We start from the raw sequence: 16,883 nt of genomic DNA, 5'->3' as shown, positions 1-16,883 counted from the left end.
CTTCAGATTTCCACTGATTGCAGCTGCTTTGGATTTTCTTCTCCGACACCCATCTGTAAACATAGTCTTCACAGCACTCAGCAGTTTGTATGTGAAATGGATCATAGTTAAATTGGTTATTTTAATATCTGTGTTCGTATCGGTTACATTGCACCTCACAGTTATTTACTTCCAAAGCACATCTTCTCTTTTTAGTCACAGGTTCACGTACAAATTTGGTGCATGTAGCGGTTCTCGTGTTCACTTTTCAACACGTTGCAGTAAAGTGGTCTGCCTTCTTGTTTAAAAGCTCAGTCTGCCCTGGATGTTGCATCATGTTACCTGTGATTCTCACCTTGACTCCTCTAACCTCAAATGACGTGGCTTGAAACGTGGTAATAAGGAAGCAGTTGTGGTTGTATAGTGGCCTGTACCCAGAGTGATACACAACTACAGCACTACCTGTCTCTGCATCCAAATGACCCTGACTGTTGCATTTATGAGGATCAACCACAGTCATATTGTGGCCCTTCTTAATGAGCATGTGTGTTAGTACAGCATCAACACCATTTTTTTTCTCTATCATCACTCCAAGTTGTTATACTTTCCAACACTTCCATCTTTACTGCTGCTAAACTGTTGCTACACACTGTTTGCCAGCATTATATTTAAATCACAGGTGCTAAGCATGGCCGTTTCTCCTTAGTTGGCATCTGAAAAACAAATAGATAAGGCAACCACTTATTTACAGCAAGATATATTTACACGTTAATGTCTTCTCCCATATCACACAGGATCTCTGGAGCTCAGCCAGAGTGACCAGTTTGGCTCTAGGAAAGTTCACGCTTCTTCCATTTAATAATTACGGAGGCCACTGTGCTCTTGGAAACTTTCAATGCAGCAGAATTTTTTTTTGTATCCTTCCCCAGATCTCTGCCTCAACACAATCCTGTCTCTGAGCTCTGCAGGCAGCTCCTTCCTCCTCATGGCTTGATTTTTGCTGTGATATGCAGTGTCAGCTATGAGACCTGCCTTTCCATCCAATCAAATGAATTTACCACAGATGGACTTCTGTGCTTATGTCAAAGTGAAATTAGTTTTTCCTTTTGAAAAAAAATGAAGGACGGAATCTAAAACAGTGATGCTGCAAACATGTGATCTGATGAATATGATACATTGCTGTAAATGAAATGTCTGTAGTTCAAATGAGCGTTTCCAGCAGTAAAATCCAACTTACACATTGTTGCAGCAGTAATGTGTGTGTGTGTGTGTGTGTGTATATATATATATATATATATATATATATATAGACATTCTATATAATAGTTAAACACTGATAGTGAACCTTTAAATGGAGTACATTTTTCCATCTCAGTTCATAGTTACCTATAACTTTGAAGACTAGTTTCCAAAGCATAATGTTGATAGAGGATACCCATACCCAAGCCAATTAATGATGAACAAATCCTGCACCAAAACACTTTTCTGTGAAGTGACAAAGACAACTGAAAGAATGTACATACTAGTCGGAAGCTGCCTAGTAAGATTTTAATCACAACTGAACCGTTGCACTATGGCACATTCTAACGGGCTAATTCAGATATGGTGACACAGCTCTGAGCAGCACATTCAGCTCTGATTCCAAAATGCTTCTGTCTGATGAGCTTGTTATGATCAGTAGATTCCACTGATACCTGAATATGGAATTGTTTCAGGACATCTGATTGCTAGGTTGTGTGTGACTTCAAACAGCCATCTACTGTTAGAGCCAACATTAAACATTCATTAAATTCTCAGAGGCTACTAGGCCTTTGTTTATATTAGAGACATCCTTTATATTGAGTTCCATCAGTTTGATAAATATATTTGCTCATATTTTAGTATGAAGCCTTGTGGTTTCCTGATCTGCCCCTGTGTGCCCTGTTAAACTTATGTAACTGCATGATGCTGTTAATACAAACTCAATACTTCCTGAATAATTTTGCAGGCTTTAGTCATAGCTGGCTGGCTTTGCATAATGCATGCATATGTGCATAATATTGCCCAGCCATGCACAGCTCTCTGGCAAAGCTGGACTGAGGCAAGGTGATGGTACCGCTATAATGAAAGATAATGTAATCGCCAATGAAGACAAGTCAAAACAGTGCATGTTAAAACTTTCTCACAGCCTTAAACTTCATTTGTTTACTTAATACTTAATATACTATAATCATCAAATAAACCTCATGAACAAATTCAGCCACAATGTAGGATGGTTTCCACTGACATTTGTCACATTTGATTAACTGTATTATCATGTTAAAACAAAGCCAAACTTGAGAGTGGACTTAATTCTTCTGTGTCACTGTAATTATGACCGGTTGACTGCTTCTGTGTTATATGTATCCAAATATTTTAATTGAATGTGCTTTATTTCATTTTATTAACAACAGTACAACATAAGCATTTGCCCTTGACATGTTATCTTATCTTGTTCTTATTTGTAACACCTTTTAAGGATTCAAAACAATTTACAAAATCCATCATAAACAAAGTATATGAGGGTTTGAAGCCTTTCCACTTTGATGTGAGAATATTGTATTTACTCAACATTATTATTACATTAACCAAGTCACATATATTTAATAGAAGACTGATAAAAGAATATAATGTGGAAAATACTGAGAGAACATCAATTCTGAAAGATTATTCCAAATATGTTTACTTGCAGAACATGTAAAAAAAGATTTTCTGTTTCCATGGTGAAAAAGGAGCATGGTGCATGTTCAAATCTGAATCTATACTGTTGCAATGTTCCAGAGTTTTCTAATGAGTTTCTTGAGTTTGGGGGACAACCAGCAAAGTTAATAAAGGCTAAGTAAAGGCATTTTCACATATGAGGAACCATAAGAGTGAGCCTAAATTCTAGCTGCATGGCTCTTCTGAAAATACTCTTCTTTTTAACACCCAAAATTAGTTTGTTCTCAACTTTCCTGTGGAACCAATCCAGCTCTTCTTTAGGGTGAGTAAGCTATTATTATTAAGTTGTTATATTATATTATATTTCTTTGGAAACATTTATCCCAAATTGACATTCGCAATCATTGTAATAGTAAAGCTCATCAAATAAATATGAATGAATATGAAATAGTCAAGAGGCCACGCCCACATCAATCAATCAATATGACACTTTGCATACTGGTTAAAACTTGCCCCCAGATCATGCGCACCTAATTTGGTGAGCTTCTGTTGATGTACACATTTTTTGTGTTTGTGGTGCCCCCGTATGGCGAATCATGAATGAGTTATTCCTTCTAATCCCTGCCCTTTTGCAAAGTTTTTTGATTGATGGCGGCCATGTTTTTTGACCGAACTTGCCCATTTATAATAGAATTAGGCCTGCAAGATGTATACCAAATTTTTAAATTGATTGATGGATAGAATGCATTTTACTGTTCATAACATAATTCAAATTACTAACCCTTCCAAAATTAAGATTTTGGGCTGTAATTACAGCACCACCATCTAGTCAATTGGGCTCATGTTCCTAGGTCATTCCAGCTAACAGCAATTTAAGCCTTAGCATAAGACTCCACAGAAGGAACTACTCAATCGCCCTAAATTAAAGCTGCGAGCAGCAATGAGTGAGTTTCAGGCCTGACAAAGCTGAGCGAAGTCACTGCAGTTCTGTTGAAAGGAGTGAGACCAATCACACACTTGTCATCATCACAAAGCCTGCCACGTTGGTGGTTAGAGAAACGCTATGTTTAGCACGAGTGCTGCATGAAAGTGTGTGAATGGGTTAATGTGACCTGTGGTGTAAAGCACTTTGATTGGTTATTAAGACAACAAAAGTGCTAAATAAATGATATTTACCATTTCATCAGATGTGAAGGAAAGTTGGTGTGTATGCTCATATTGCAGGATGCGCCACCATCTGGCCAACTTGGCTCATATTTCTTTGTAAGCATTTGCACATCTTTTCCAGTTATGGGTCCAAGTTTCATGTGTCTAGCTCGTTCCAGATCACAGCAATTTTAACATGAGATGACAAATTAAAAAATTTAAAAAAAAAGTCTTTAAAGTCTCTCAGAGGAACGAGTGTGTCTAATTTCAGAGTTTACTGAATAGTTGGATCACCAAGACAGAAATTTACTCAAAATTAAACATCAAAATATGTTGTTCGTCAGCATTTCCCACTCTGATGCCCCATCAGCTGGACATCATTTGTCTGTGCTTTCCAAAAGTGTTACAAATTACATTTGAAAAATACATGTTTTCTGAAGTGACAATGCTACGGTGATGGTTTGGTAGGGCAGGTTTAGGGAAACATAGTGGATTGAGTTAAAATGACAACTTTGTTTATGTTAAGGGACCTTTGTTGTTATGGTTACAATAATTAACACTTAAATGTTCAGGAACAATCAGGGTCATGGTTAAAAGAAACCAATACTGACTGCAGGAAATGAGTAACAAACAGTTAATTTCTTAAGGCTTCAAATTAACACTAAAGTAATCAAATTAAGTGAAGTGTTTTATTTTGTTGTTGTTGTTGTTAGCAGAGGCTCTCTGAGTTTCATGTGTCACACATATCAGACACAACATTACGAGACATGAGTGAGGAGTGTCAATTTTTTCTTTTTTTTCTTTAATTTTTCCTCCATCAGTTATGGAGAAACACTGATTTCACCTGAGTCTGAAGGACAGCTGCTTTTGCCTCTGCCTGCAATAAAACTGAAGCTGGATGTATGTACTTTGACATTGTGCATCAACTGGCAGCGTGGTCTTGATTAACTCTCCTCAGTGGATTACAGCTTGGCTATAACTGACACTGTGGTCTCTATTGGCGAGATGTAGCCTCTTTTGAGAGAAAACTGAGCATCAAAAAGGAACAAGAGGCGCACAAATGGAACGGAGTGGAACCTGCACACCTGTACAAGTCCTGCTCATACGCTTCCTCAAGTGATCAGCGTGTCAGTGAGGACTCGTCTCCATAACAACCTTCCCAGCAAAGTGAATCCATTTTCAATTTATTACTGTCACCTACCAACATCTTGAGAGAAGGCTTGGAGTCAATTATGTCTTTTGTTCTTTATGTTGAGTGCTGTATTAAGTGTCTCTGTGAAGCGTGTCAGATTGATACAAGACAAAGTAGCCGTGCTGGCATTTTTCCTCCCGTTCATGTTCTCATATCTCAGTTGTAGTCTTGGTGTGCTTTCATGCGTGAGAGACACAAAAAACAGGACAGTATGAAAGTTCTGACAGACGAGTGATAATGAGCGGAGGCTGAACAAAGCACTAATCACCAAGTGTTGTAACACCCCCGAAAAATGTCAGTAAGCTCAAGAACCGGTCTTTGTAAGTGTTGAAAGAAATAATAGAAGAGCATCGGAGAAAAGAGACAGAATTGGGCACATGTCACGATATTTACTAGTGTAAGTTTTGACACACATGTAGCTGTGTGACATTTGCCTGTCATACCAGATCAGGTTGCTACAAGACTTAACAGGATCTGTCACTGATGTTGCTGCTGAACTCAGATCTTCGATTTCTATTAGGGGGTTAGATCTGAACGTCTCCCTTTGTTTGGTTAATAACAAAAAAAAAATTTTTCCCTTTAAACGCCAGAATTTTTTTTTTTTTTTTTTTTGTTACTGCAGTTTATCACAAATCCAAATAACCAGATAAATATAACTGTAGCAAATGTCCATAATTAACACCTTCCTTCCTTCCTCTCCATGCACCAGTGTGACGATGACTCTCCCAAAGGCCAAGCGGGGACACCGAGTGTGAAAATATCAATTGAGGCCACAGCTGTTGACTCACCGTATTAACTCTGAATGACCATCTCCACTTTCTCCCACTTTGTGTGTGTGATCTTTCACAGGGGACCTGGCGTCAGATGACGAGTACCTGGAAATCCCATCTATCTCCAGACAGAGAGCAGGGACGTACGAATGCACAGCTGTCAACGATATTGACACAGATGTTCAGACTGTCGACATCACCGTCAACTGTGAGTCAGCTGCAACAAACATGTCTCCTAAAATATAGTGTTTTTATCAGTCTATTAACAGAATTCAGCATATCCGATAGGTTTTTATACTCATATAATTTTTGAATTAATTTCCATGCAAAAGTACAGGTTCCAGCTACTGAGATATGGGCCTTTGTTGCTTTTCTTGTGAACTGAATGGCACTGAATGTGCGACTGTTGATTTGATGTTGGGCCTGTGGAAAATTGTTTTTGGGATTTTCTTTACTAATTTCTACCATTAATCAGCGCTGATTAATCAGTTAATTAAAAAGAATATTTTAAACACTTATCAAAAATGTATCAAAAAGCTGTAACCCTACTGATAAGCAAAATATAAGTCTCGGGTACAAGAATGTTTAACTCTAGAAATTTGAACACAGTCTAACATAGCCTGGTGAGAGAAATGGGTTCTTCATCCGTCTCCATGTATCGTCGCTGTTAAGTAACGTGGTAAAGCAATGTTTGAAGCTTTCTTGACAACTGCTCTTCCTCAGATCCTCAGCAACACACCTGCCAAGTTTAGAATCCTTCAGACAAGCGGTTGTCGAGAAAATCCAAATACAGACTGTTCCATTTATAGTGAGATATATACAGTGTGTTTACATTAAATCTATTAATCAAGGTTGAACAATTTTCTAATTCACAGCGAAATGAAATAGCTGTAACATACAATTTTGGTTATATATGGAGGTATCTTATTTTCCTTTTTAATCAGGCAGTATATGTTTTTGCATTTGCAATCCTATTGGAATTATGGCTGTTCCCCCATGCCCAATAATCTTTTCATCATGGAGAGGCTTGGAATGATTTCATAGTTTGAGCTCATTTCATTTGAAACGCCTGTAGTGCCACTTTAAAAAGTAGGCACAGGTTTATATCTAATAATTTACTGTACATAGCTGATACAAACTTATTTTAATATGTAACAATTTTATTATTGAGTTTCACTTTTTAAGCAAAACCTAATCAGAGTTTCTAAACTGTAATGATGTGCTTCTTCTTTGACAGAAAACTGAAAACCTTTGGCTTTTTGGCTGTTGGTTTGATTGAAAATGACATTTTGAAGTCATTATATATATAGGGCTTTAGGAAAATGTTCTATTTTTGTATATATTCTATTGTCCATTGATTAATTAAGGAATTTATTGGTGTATTTATTGACGATGAAAATAAGTGAAGCCCTAACATATCATATCTTTTGCATGCCATTTTTCAGCCCATACAGGTGCAAACACATTGTGAATTTGTGGGTTAGCCTACATTTCTAGGCTTTGCTCAAACAGGAAAAAAGTCTTTTTGATAAATTGCTGTGCCTTTGCTGCAGTAGAAGGAGAATAGATTGTCTCACATTAAAACCTGAAGAGTTAATTCCCTCTCATCATATCCTGACACTATGCAGTTTTACCCAGTGTAATAAATGTTATACTTAGTTCATAATTCCTGTTCACTTGTGGTCATGGTGTCGATCCCAGCTCTGAACCAAAACCGGGACAGAAGAGGAGAAAATGCCGTGACCCCTCTCCTGATATCCTGGACTTGTGTTGCTCTGTAGTCCTGATCACAGCGCTCCTATGTTTAGATGCTCCAACCGTGTCAGAGGGCAGAGATGTTGGAGTGACTCTGGGCCAAAGAGGAGTGCTGGAGTGTGAGGCTGATGCAGTGCCTGAGGCAGATTTTGAGTGGTATAAAGATGACAGAAGGTAATGGGTTTTACATTTGCATTTTAAGTAGACAAATGGACGAAGTATGTATATATATGTGTGTGTGTGTGTGTGTGTGTGTGTGTGTGTATTTCTATGCTTACTGATCAGTTTTCACAGTTACTGATTGATCAGCTGCCAGTCACACAGGCATTAAGATTATAAGATTACTGCAAAATTGCATGTATTAAATAATATTAATTAAATTATTGTTGTTGTGCTCAGGAATTTGGCGGGGGACTTAAGAAAACATAGACAAAGCAAAAACATAATTAACTGCTTACATGCTTAGTTGCATTTGTGGTTTGTCCATGAACATTTATTCTCCTGTGTAGGATCTTCAATGGCTTTGACGGCATGGAGATTGTGAACACTGGATCACTGTCCAAGCTGACATTTTTTAACGTGTCTGACGGAGATTACGGGAACTACACCTGTGTTGCCATCAACAAACTTGGGAGCTCAAACACAAGCTTCCTTCTGTATGGTGAGTACAGGAATCTGTTACATTTATACTACAGAGAGGAATAGTTTTATGTTTCAGTGACAAATAATTTAATTTAAAATTTTTAGTGTACCTGATGGTTTAAATTTCACTAATATATTTTGTGAAATTTACAGTTTAACTTTTGTTTTCCTAGTGGTGGAAGAAGTGGAAAAAAGTCTTTAGCCTCTTAGACTTGCTGCAGCCACACACAGCAAAAAGAAAGCCTGCACAGTTTTTGCACACACTGTAGTACACAAACAAAACGCTCCATTGCTAGACAACACAATAGCTGTTGATATTATCCTCTGAGCAGTGATTTACAAAAACCATTTGTTGTTGCCTTCCCTTGTCTGAATGTCAGTCTGTGAGTCTTTGCCCTGCAAAGTCCACAATCTGCTCTAGGTTTAACTCCTCTGCTCATTCATTCTCAATGCAAAATAAAAGCCGTCCACTGATGCTCTCTGTCTCACTGCGCTCCTTAAAATTCTCAAACACTGAGCTGAATGAGCTCTGCAGTCACAATAGCAATTGTCAAAAATAGCAGAAAGGTCACTGAAGGTGGATAAGGGTGGAATACGGCACTGAGACTCAGTGTTGCTGCTAATTTGTCCCAGTGGCCATTCACGGTATTACAAACTAAACATTTTCCCCACAGAACACCATTATAAAAGACACATCCATAAAACTTTAGGCAGGACACCTCCAACTGCAAGCAAGATTGTTTTTTACTTTTTATACCTGGAATTTTTAGTCCATGGAGGTTTTGTATTTGTAAAACTTTCCCAGAGCCTAGAAAAGTGAATTATGTTTTCTATATTTTTTTAAGTGTAAGGGCCTAGCAGGAACACTAATGCATATGTGCAGTGGGTCGTACAATGCAGTAGTACACCTGGATGATAAAAAATGTTTTGGGTCATGCACCAGGTGAGCAATTTTCATTCAAGTGAAAGGGCGCCATCTGTGAGTCCAGTATCAGATTCCACCAGGTAGAAGATCCTGAGTGAGCATAACAGTCACACACATCACTGGTGTGTTTGACTTGGGTCCTTTAGCATCATCACTAAGTGATGCATAAAATCAGTGATTAATTAAGGAAGATGCAACCTTTTTATTTTTACCTAAATAATGTAATGTAATGCTGATCTTAATCATCATTGTGCATTTTTCTGCTGTTCACAAACTGCTTGTCCAGGAGTGAACACACCACTCGCTCCCCCTGTCACTCGGTCAGTGAATGAAAACATTTAAAACATACATCTAGACTGAGAGTTGAGAATGTGAACTCTCTGGACATGAAGCTGGGTCTGCCTCCTGCAGCCGCACACTCACCATCATCATCTTCTCTGATGCAGATGCTGATTCGGCTCCTCTCTTTTGTTGCATACTCACATGGTTTATCATGACTTTATTATGTGACTTGGTTTTCCGCTGTAATGATTGCATCTTTAATTGCAGCAAAGTACCATACTTGACATGAAAAAAATATTAACCCCCCCCCCAAAAAAAACCCCAAAAAAACCAAAACAGTACAGTACAGTAACGAGAGAAAATGTAAGTCATCACTTCCACCCCTGGCATCACATGTTGACGTCATTCCCGGGGCCTTGTCTCACACCAAAGAAATAACCACATGTCAAAAGTCCAAAGGTGTCACAAAAAAACTGAATCGTGCATATCATTAACTTATCAACACTGTAGTGTGGTAGCCGCAGTGAGAATTAAAATAGTGTAATGTTAAACCTTTGAAATGGACTTGTGATTTGATGAATGGCTGTTGGGACTATTATCAGTTTGACCTCTTCAGTACCTGTGCAGCATCAGTTTAAAGTCCATTCAGCAGCATACTTTTCATGCTTTTCACAAGTGTTGTCAATGATATGTTGCTGTTCTGTTTCCAATATGTTGCTCTGTTTCATTTGTTCCCCTGGTGTAGTGGTAATTGAACCCACTAGCTCAACGCTATTGCAAGGTTAGTATTCTGCACCAGCATGCACTTCAGCTGTTGTGGGTCGAAAGCATTAACCGCATGCTCGGACATGACAAACATTGCCATTTTCACAATCAGGAAGTCAGGCTCCAGTGTCACTGGAGTTATAGCGTTGTGTTTCTTCTGTATTTGACAAGAAGAGACAAATAATTTCTTGGCTCTTTGATCCTATCAGGACTGTACTGTTTTAATGACTCTTTGTTCCCTTTATGAATTCATATTTTAGAGCTTTTTGGTGGCAATCTTTGTATCTTTGTGAAAATGGTCAATGTAGCCCGTTGCACTAACCATGTTTCATCTTTGTCCTTTGCAAACCTAACTGCCTGTCTGTGTGACATCGGCTTCATTTTGATTTTTGCATGCTCTTTTTCCCATGTAAGTATTTGTCATATTTTATTATCATCATTTGTGCTTATGTGACTGTTTCCACCTGCTGTATTTGAACTATCCACCCTACACAGAAAACGTAATAGCGAAAGCAAACACAGAGAGAGCTCCAAAAACTCACTGTTGGCACAAATGTTTCTTGTATCTGCAATAGTGGCTGTAGATTGTAGATGCCTGGTGTAGATTATTCCTTTACATGTTTTTAGAACCAGTTTTTAAACATATGGATCTGTGGTGATAAACAACTCCCCCATCTTGTCATTTAATGTGTCCTTGTGAGTTCTGGTTGCACCATCTTGTAAGGAAACTCACTCCATTAACAACACAGAACTGTATTAATGGCCTTGATTTTGACTATGAGTGAACGTCATTATTCTAATTAGCCATATGCAGGATTAGGGATAATCCACTGTGGCAGGGTAATTGGATAGATGCCCCAAAGGAAACTGGTGAACTCATGGAAATCCAAGGGAAATGAGTAGTCATTGTGTGACAAGCTTCAAAGTAAAAAGTTAAAATTTGTCCTCAATCCTCATACAATGCGTTCATTTAGATGGAACTTGCCTCATCCCTGAAAAGAGCATGATGAAAATATTATGTCTTTTCACTGTTGCATCATACAATTGTATTATATTTTAGTAGTACATGAATTCCCTGTGAATTTCTTACAGTGTTCTTAAAAGCTGTGCACACACTGTAACAACTAGTAGCACTAGAATACTGCAGGTGCATTAAAAAGTAAAGCATAAAGCTTAAATTTAATGTAAAATACTGAAAATCTGGCTTACATTTTTGTTACATCTAAGAATTATTTATCTGATACATAAAAGAACACCAGGCACAAAAGCTGTGTTTCCAAAAAGCGTGCTACAACACTGTATGTACTGCACATACTTTATTTTACACTCTATGTAGTATATATATTATTATATGTGCTAGGATCTGGGCAAATATTCAGGAAACATTGATAGTAGCACTATAGTTGCTGACAGCCAATCAGTTACAACTGACCAAAGTAAACCTGGAAGTCAAAGCATCATTAAAAAAACCCTGTGGGTTAATAGACCAGTTCTCAGTCCTTATTAAAGACAAGATTATAGTCTTGAAGTAATAAATGCTGGGCAATGACCACTTCTAATCCTGTCAAACTTTAGTACAGCATTTGATGCTGCAGACCATGTCATTGTGATCATCACACCCAAAAAACAGGTGCTATATGCAGCACTAAATGTAGTTCACATTCTGCTTCCTAATGGAAGCTTTTACTGTATGCGTCATTGTCATTATATGCGCTGTTTATTTATAGTTCCCAACAATGATTGCTTCCTGGATCTGGTTTACCTGCCTACATGAGAGAACGATATTTCACAACATGATACCTGTCAGTTATGTACTGATTGTATCACAAAGAATAATAATATATTAAGAATAAATCTGCAAGTATAACTCATACTATTATAAAACCAAATGGGTGACGCTCTTATGACCTTTTTATCTGAAATAAGCTGTTTTACATATACAAGCAGCTCCGGCTGCATATGTTAAGCACTAATAATGATGTCAACAGGAACATGGATTGGAAACAAAGGAGAACCTAGGGTAGAACCTTGAGCTACTCCACATCATCAGTGTTGTATATGTGCTTTTTCCAATGAAGGAAGTGCCACATGTTTTTGTGTTGGTGGTATGATGGGCATATGAAGTTCAGGACTTTGACACCAGAGACTTGGATTCTCATCCTGACCCCCCCATCAGTGGTTAGGTTTATACAATAAAAACACTTTAAGATTAGGAAAAAATCATGGTCTTAGTTAAATAAAAAAAAACAAACAAAAAAACAATGTTGACTTTATTTAATTAAGACCACAATCTTTGCCTAACCTTGGAATGGAAATGGAAAAAAGACATTTTCAGCATTCATTTCATACATTCAGTATGGACATTTTGCAACTTGACAGATATGTTCATTAAAATGTTTCCTATTTATGCTGAAAGAAAGTAAGACCTCATTATGTTTACCTCAAAACATACAAAAATCTATTTTTAGGAGACAGGTTTGCCTAATTTACAGATTCAGCAATTCATGAAGCCTAGTGTTACTCTACAAAAATGGACATAATGTACATACTGTCCTTTATATGTTAAACTCTGTGGAGGCCGCTAGCTCCGCATCACAGCTGCAGAGCAGGGATGAAAGTAAGGAAAACATCTGATAACTTTCATAATCTCGTGTTGATGCCATGTCACTAATAGAACCTTGTTATCCATACCTCCAAATCCCCAATAATTCTAAACATTAATTGTAATCAGTGACTCAGCTATAATCACTAATTATGTACTCTGGTTTTTATGCAGAAAATACAATGTGAAGCAGTCACCTTGTGTTCTCATGCAAACATCATCAAACTACAAGTCACAGTAATCACAAATGCTGTAAGGTTATTAAGCCAATGAATTGTTATCAGCAGATAAGAACTTAATTTAATAATTTACCCCCAGTGGCGCTAACACGACAGAAAAAACAATCACCAGTGGAGGAACTTACCCAGGTGTTTTTTTTCCTTCTTCTTCTTCTTCTTTCTTTCTTTCTCCCTCCTGTCAGGGCCGAGAGCAGTTCAGGATGGTAGCGGCGGCGCGATGGGAGTGCACTCACACACCTGTCTCCTCTTCATAGTGTTTCTGCCATTCCTGCTCAGGTTTTGAAGAGGAATGGATTTGAACACGAGTGATGTGTGTGTGTGTGTGTGTGTGTGTGTGTGTGTGTGTGTGTGTGTGTGTGTGTGTGTGTGTGTGTGTGTGTGCGTGTGTGCGTCTGTTTTTTTTGTTTGTTTTGAACCAGAACCATAAACTGATGCACAGTGAGTGCATGAAGTACCAAGCTACGTCATGATGTTGATACACTAGATAAGTACATAACAAAATTTTGTTTATTTTATTTTATTTTTATTTTATTTTTTTTTCCTTTTTAAGGATGTAACAGAAGTTTCACACCTTAACTGATTTGTGTTCAATATTTTTCTCTTTAAATTATATTACTCTGGATTGTCTCTTTTTACGTGTGTCTCGGGAAAAGAAAGGATTTTCTAAAATGAGGTGTCTCTTATTCAGATGGATTTGTCTTAATTTTTAACTGCATTGCATATTCATCTCAACTCCAGGAAAAGGCAAATTTATGGCATGTATGAGAGGTGAATGTTAAATACCTCAAAGTCAAACCGAGACAGTGAAGCAGTAGGAATTTAGGTTACCCCGAGGCTGAAAGCCTGGTATTATCATATTTTAATGTATAATAATTATCATTCAGTCTGGTTGTTGAAAGCAGAATTGTTTTTGACCTTCATGTATTTCTGTTCCCAGCATTATAGTGATATACTTGCGGTTGTGATATGCTAATCTTTTAATTTTCTTTTTTTTCCAGTCATGTTTAGTTTTAAATTTTTTGACAAAGGAAAATATAATGTTGTAATTAATTAGGATTGAATATCCTAGTTTAACGTCTTTGTTGTATTTTTTTTTTCTTTACCAGTACAGTTGTACACAATAATGGTGTCAAGAATAATTATGTTATAATTATGTAGTTCAAATGGAGCGAGAGTTTACTCCACGTGTGGAGTCAATGTCTGACTTAAGTAATGCAAATTTATTAATGCGTTTCTACTTGTTTGAACATCATGCAATTTCTACACGACACAGTTATTTGCGAAAACGTTCCTGTTCATGTTCCAAACCAGCAGTGCAAGGTTAGAGACAACTCAGTAAGATCATGTTAAAATGAAAATAAACACTTTATGCATGTAGTTAGACACCAATAACCCAAAGACTTTACACATTTAGCTACCACCTTACGTCACAGATTTGTTTCCTTGTCTCAACACCAACCAAAACACCAACACTTCCATAGTATTGTCTTTTCACAAACAAGAGGGTTAAAATGCTATGTTTTCATAAGGGTTTAAAATGGGGGTAATTTGGAAAAAAAAAAAAATCTAAAATCATTGATACCTTTAAACCAAAATGTACAGTATGTGGTTCATGACTGTGAAATGTCCATCTGAACGTGACATTTCCAGCTTTTATTGAAAAGAAAAAGAAAGAATTGCAGGCTCACTGTGCGGCATGTGAGCCAATTGCAATAACAGAGATTGATCAGAGGACTGAGCGAAAAGGCTACAACTGCTTTTTATCACTTGATATATAGCTTGCATTATCAGGAAAGACAGGATATATAAGAAAAGAAGAAAATCATATCTCTGTGTTTTATTGTGGAATAAAATCAGTGCAGACAGAGCATCACAGAGGCTGTAAACAAACAACAGACCTGTTACCTTATTTTCTTGTGAACGTCAGGAGTTTATGCAACAATCAGTAACCTCTCACAACACGGCAGCGAGAATTGAAGCCAGTATCTTGTATCTCTTGTGTTGGCGAGTGATTCACAACAACTGCCAGGCCGCACTCAGGTTCAACCCAGCAGTGGAAAAGAGCTGAGTGACAACAACGATGAAAGCGAGATTTGGTGTTAGGCTTCTGGTTTTGTAATGTGGAAAAGTATTTTTTAAATATCATGAATCTCATGATGAATGCATTGCTCTCTGTTTGTCAGTGTACCTCAAACACAACACAACCATCTACTGACTGAGCTGCACTGCACATCACTGGACTATGTGCGGCACTAAAACACATGTAGGAATGCATTAAAACAACATCAAATAGGAACAGTGGATTAAAACCAATTGGTGTGTGTCTGTGTAGTGGTGGGGCAATGATTTTTAAATTAATACGACCTCAGTCGACACTGAGCAGGGTCTGACAGGACAGAGCGAGCGAGACAGGACCGGTGATCTCTCTTCCCTTCACGATCACCTTTCCTCTTTTAAAAGAAAATACTGATCTTTTTTTTTTTTTTCCTGGATTGCCTTGGCTCAGGTGAGGTCTTAGTCTGTCATCCATGTGCACCTCAATTTTTCCTTTATAGCTCTTGGGGATAACAACGTTTGTGCTCCTTGATGTGAAGAAAAAGAGCCAATATCCAAATCAAAAAGGCATGAAAGAGATAGGGCCATTATTGAAATTGATCAGGGTAATCATCAGCTGAATCTGACAGGCTAATCACCGTTTGTTTTCACACACAAGACAAAGGAAGAGAGAGAGAGAGACAGACACTGCGGACTATTATTCATCTCCAGCACAGTGATGTTTGGAAATGACATTGTAATTATTTCATCCTGGCTTGAAGGATGGCGGGACTGATCTCATGTCTATTTTGTCATTTTGCCACAAGATTAACCACATTTAAGACCACCTCCCAAGGAGGTCTGTGCTGGAGCCCTCCGCAGATGAAAGTAGTTGCTATCAATATTCCCACAAACAATCACAGCCTCATCACTCCGAGTTCACTTGAAAGGCTGAAAAGGAACTGAACGTGAAAAAATCTTGCTTAATAGTTTGCCTGGAAATATCAATTAACACACACACACACACACACATGCACGCACGCACACACACACACACACACACACACAAATTATCCTATATATCTGCCTACATTTAATTTGTAGAACAGCCAAGCACACATTGTAAAAACTGGGTCATTTATTTTATTTTTTTTTTACTACCTCTGAGCAGTTGTTCAGCAATGTGTCGAATTATTTACCACCTTAAAGTAATGTCAAAGTAATATTTAGATCTAGTTTTGGATGTGCATTTGTGTGCATTGTAATGACAGTGTAAGCGATGCACATTCACAGAAGCCCATGCGATGCCACACAGCTGTATTAGTCAGTAGGTGTATCTCAGAGCTCCACAGGTTTCTGAAAGGACAGCACAGACAGCTGAATGTTTATGCAGTTTATTGCTTTGTCCTTGATAATTGTGTTTTTTTTTCTTTTCTTTTTTTATGTCATTTCAAATGCAATAAAATATCATTTCTCAAGTCAAGCACACTATTACTGAGGACAGACCCATATAAGTTGCTTACCTTTAGAGCAAAGGCAGATTTGTACAAACCAGCAGGGCTGCTGGCAATATATAACATGTTTTGCATTTCTAGATTAAATAGAAATGAAAGTTTTTTTTCATATATAACCAGAGGTGTGGAGTTGGTTGTACAGCTGACTTTAATTTAATAATCCACTCAATAATAGAAATGCCATATGGTCACTATGGTGGCACATTAATATCCTGATGAACTGTGATGAGATCTGTGGTCACAAACGAATTGTTGCACACTGAGCTGAGGAAGCAGGATGGAGGCAAAGAGTGGTCTGATCTGGGATCTGAGGATGTGGTGTCCTGCCTTTCCATTGGAGATTGAAAGCTGTCACTGTC

At 37.7% G+C, this 16,883-nt stretch overlaps 1 protein-coding gene across 4 annotated transcripts in view; it reads left to right on the top strand.

Moving 5' to 3' along the window:
* LOC111222229 (opioid-binding protein/cell adhesion molecule homolog) overlaps positions 1 to 13,347 on the top strand; it is a 428,859-nt gene extending 415,512 nt beyond the window's left edge. For 3 of the 4 annotated variants that reach the window (XM_022745874.1, XM_022745875.1, XM_022745872.1), the window contains 5 exons: positions 5,846 to 5,974; positions 7,575 to 7,695; positions 8,031 to 8,182; positions 10,116 to 10,151; positions 13,159 to 13,347. In XM_022745874.1, the coding sequence (XP_022601595.1) occupies positions 5,846 to 5,974; positions 7,575 to 7,695; positions 8,031 to 8,182; positions 10,116 to 10,151; positions 13,159 to 13,259 (539 nt within the window). In that variant the 3' untranslated portion in view covers positions 13,260 to 13,347. The remainder of the gene's footprint in view (positions 1 to 5,845; positions 5,975 to 7,574; positions 7,696 to 8,030; positions 8,183 to 10,115; positions 10,152 to 13,158) is intronic. The other variant, XM_022745873.1, reaches the window with a different exon arrangement.
* The last annotated feature ends 3,536 nt before the right edge of the window (positions 13,348 to 16,883 follow it).

This window comes from Seriola dumerili, unplaced genomic scaffold, assembly GCF_002260705.1.
Source record: "Seriola dumerili isolate Sdu_G_001 unplaced genomic scaffold, Sdu_1.0 BDQW01000091.1, whole genome shotgun sequence".
Taxonomy (NCBI): domain Eukaryota; kingdom Metazoa; phylum Chordata; class Actinopteri; order Carangiformes; family Carangidae; genus Seriola; species Seriola dumerili.
The sequence above is the reverse complement of the archived record's forward strand: the minus strand, read 5'-3'. Positions and strand labels throughout refer to the sequence as shown.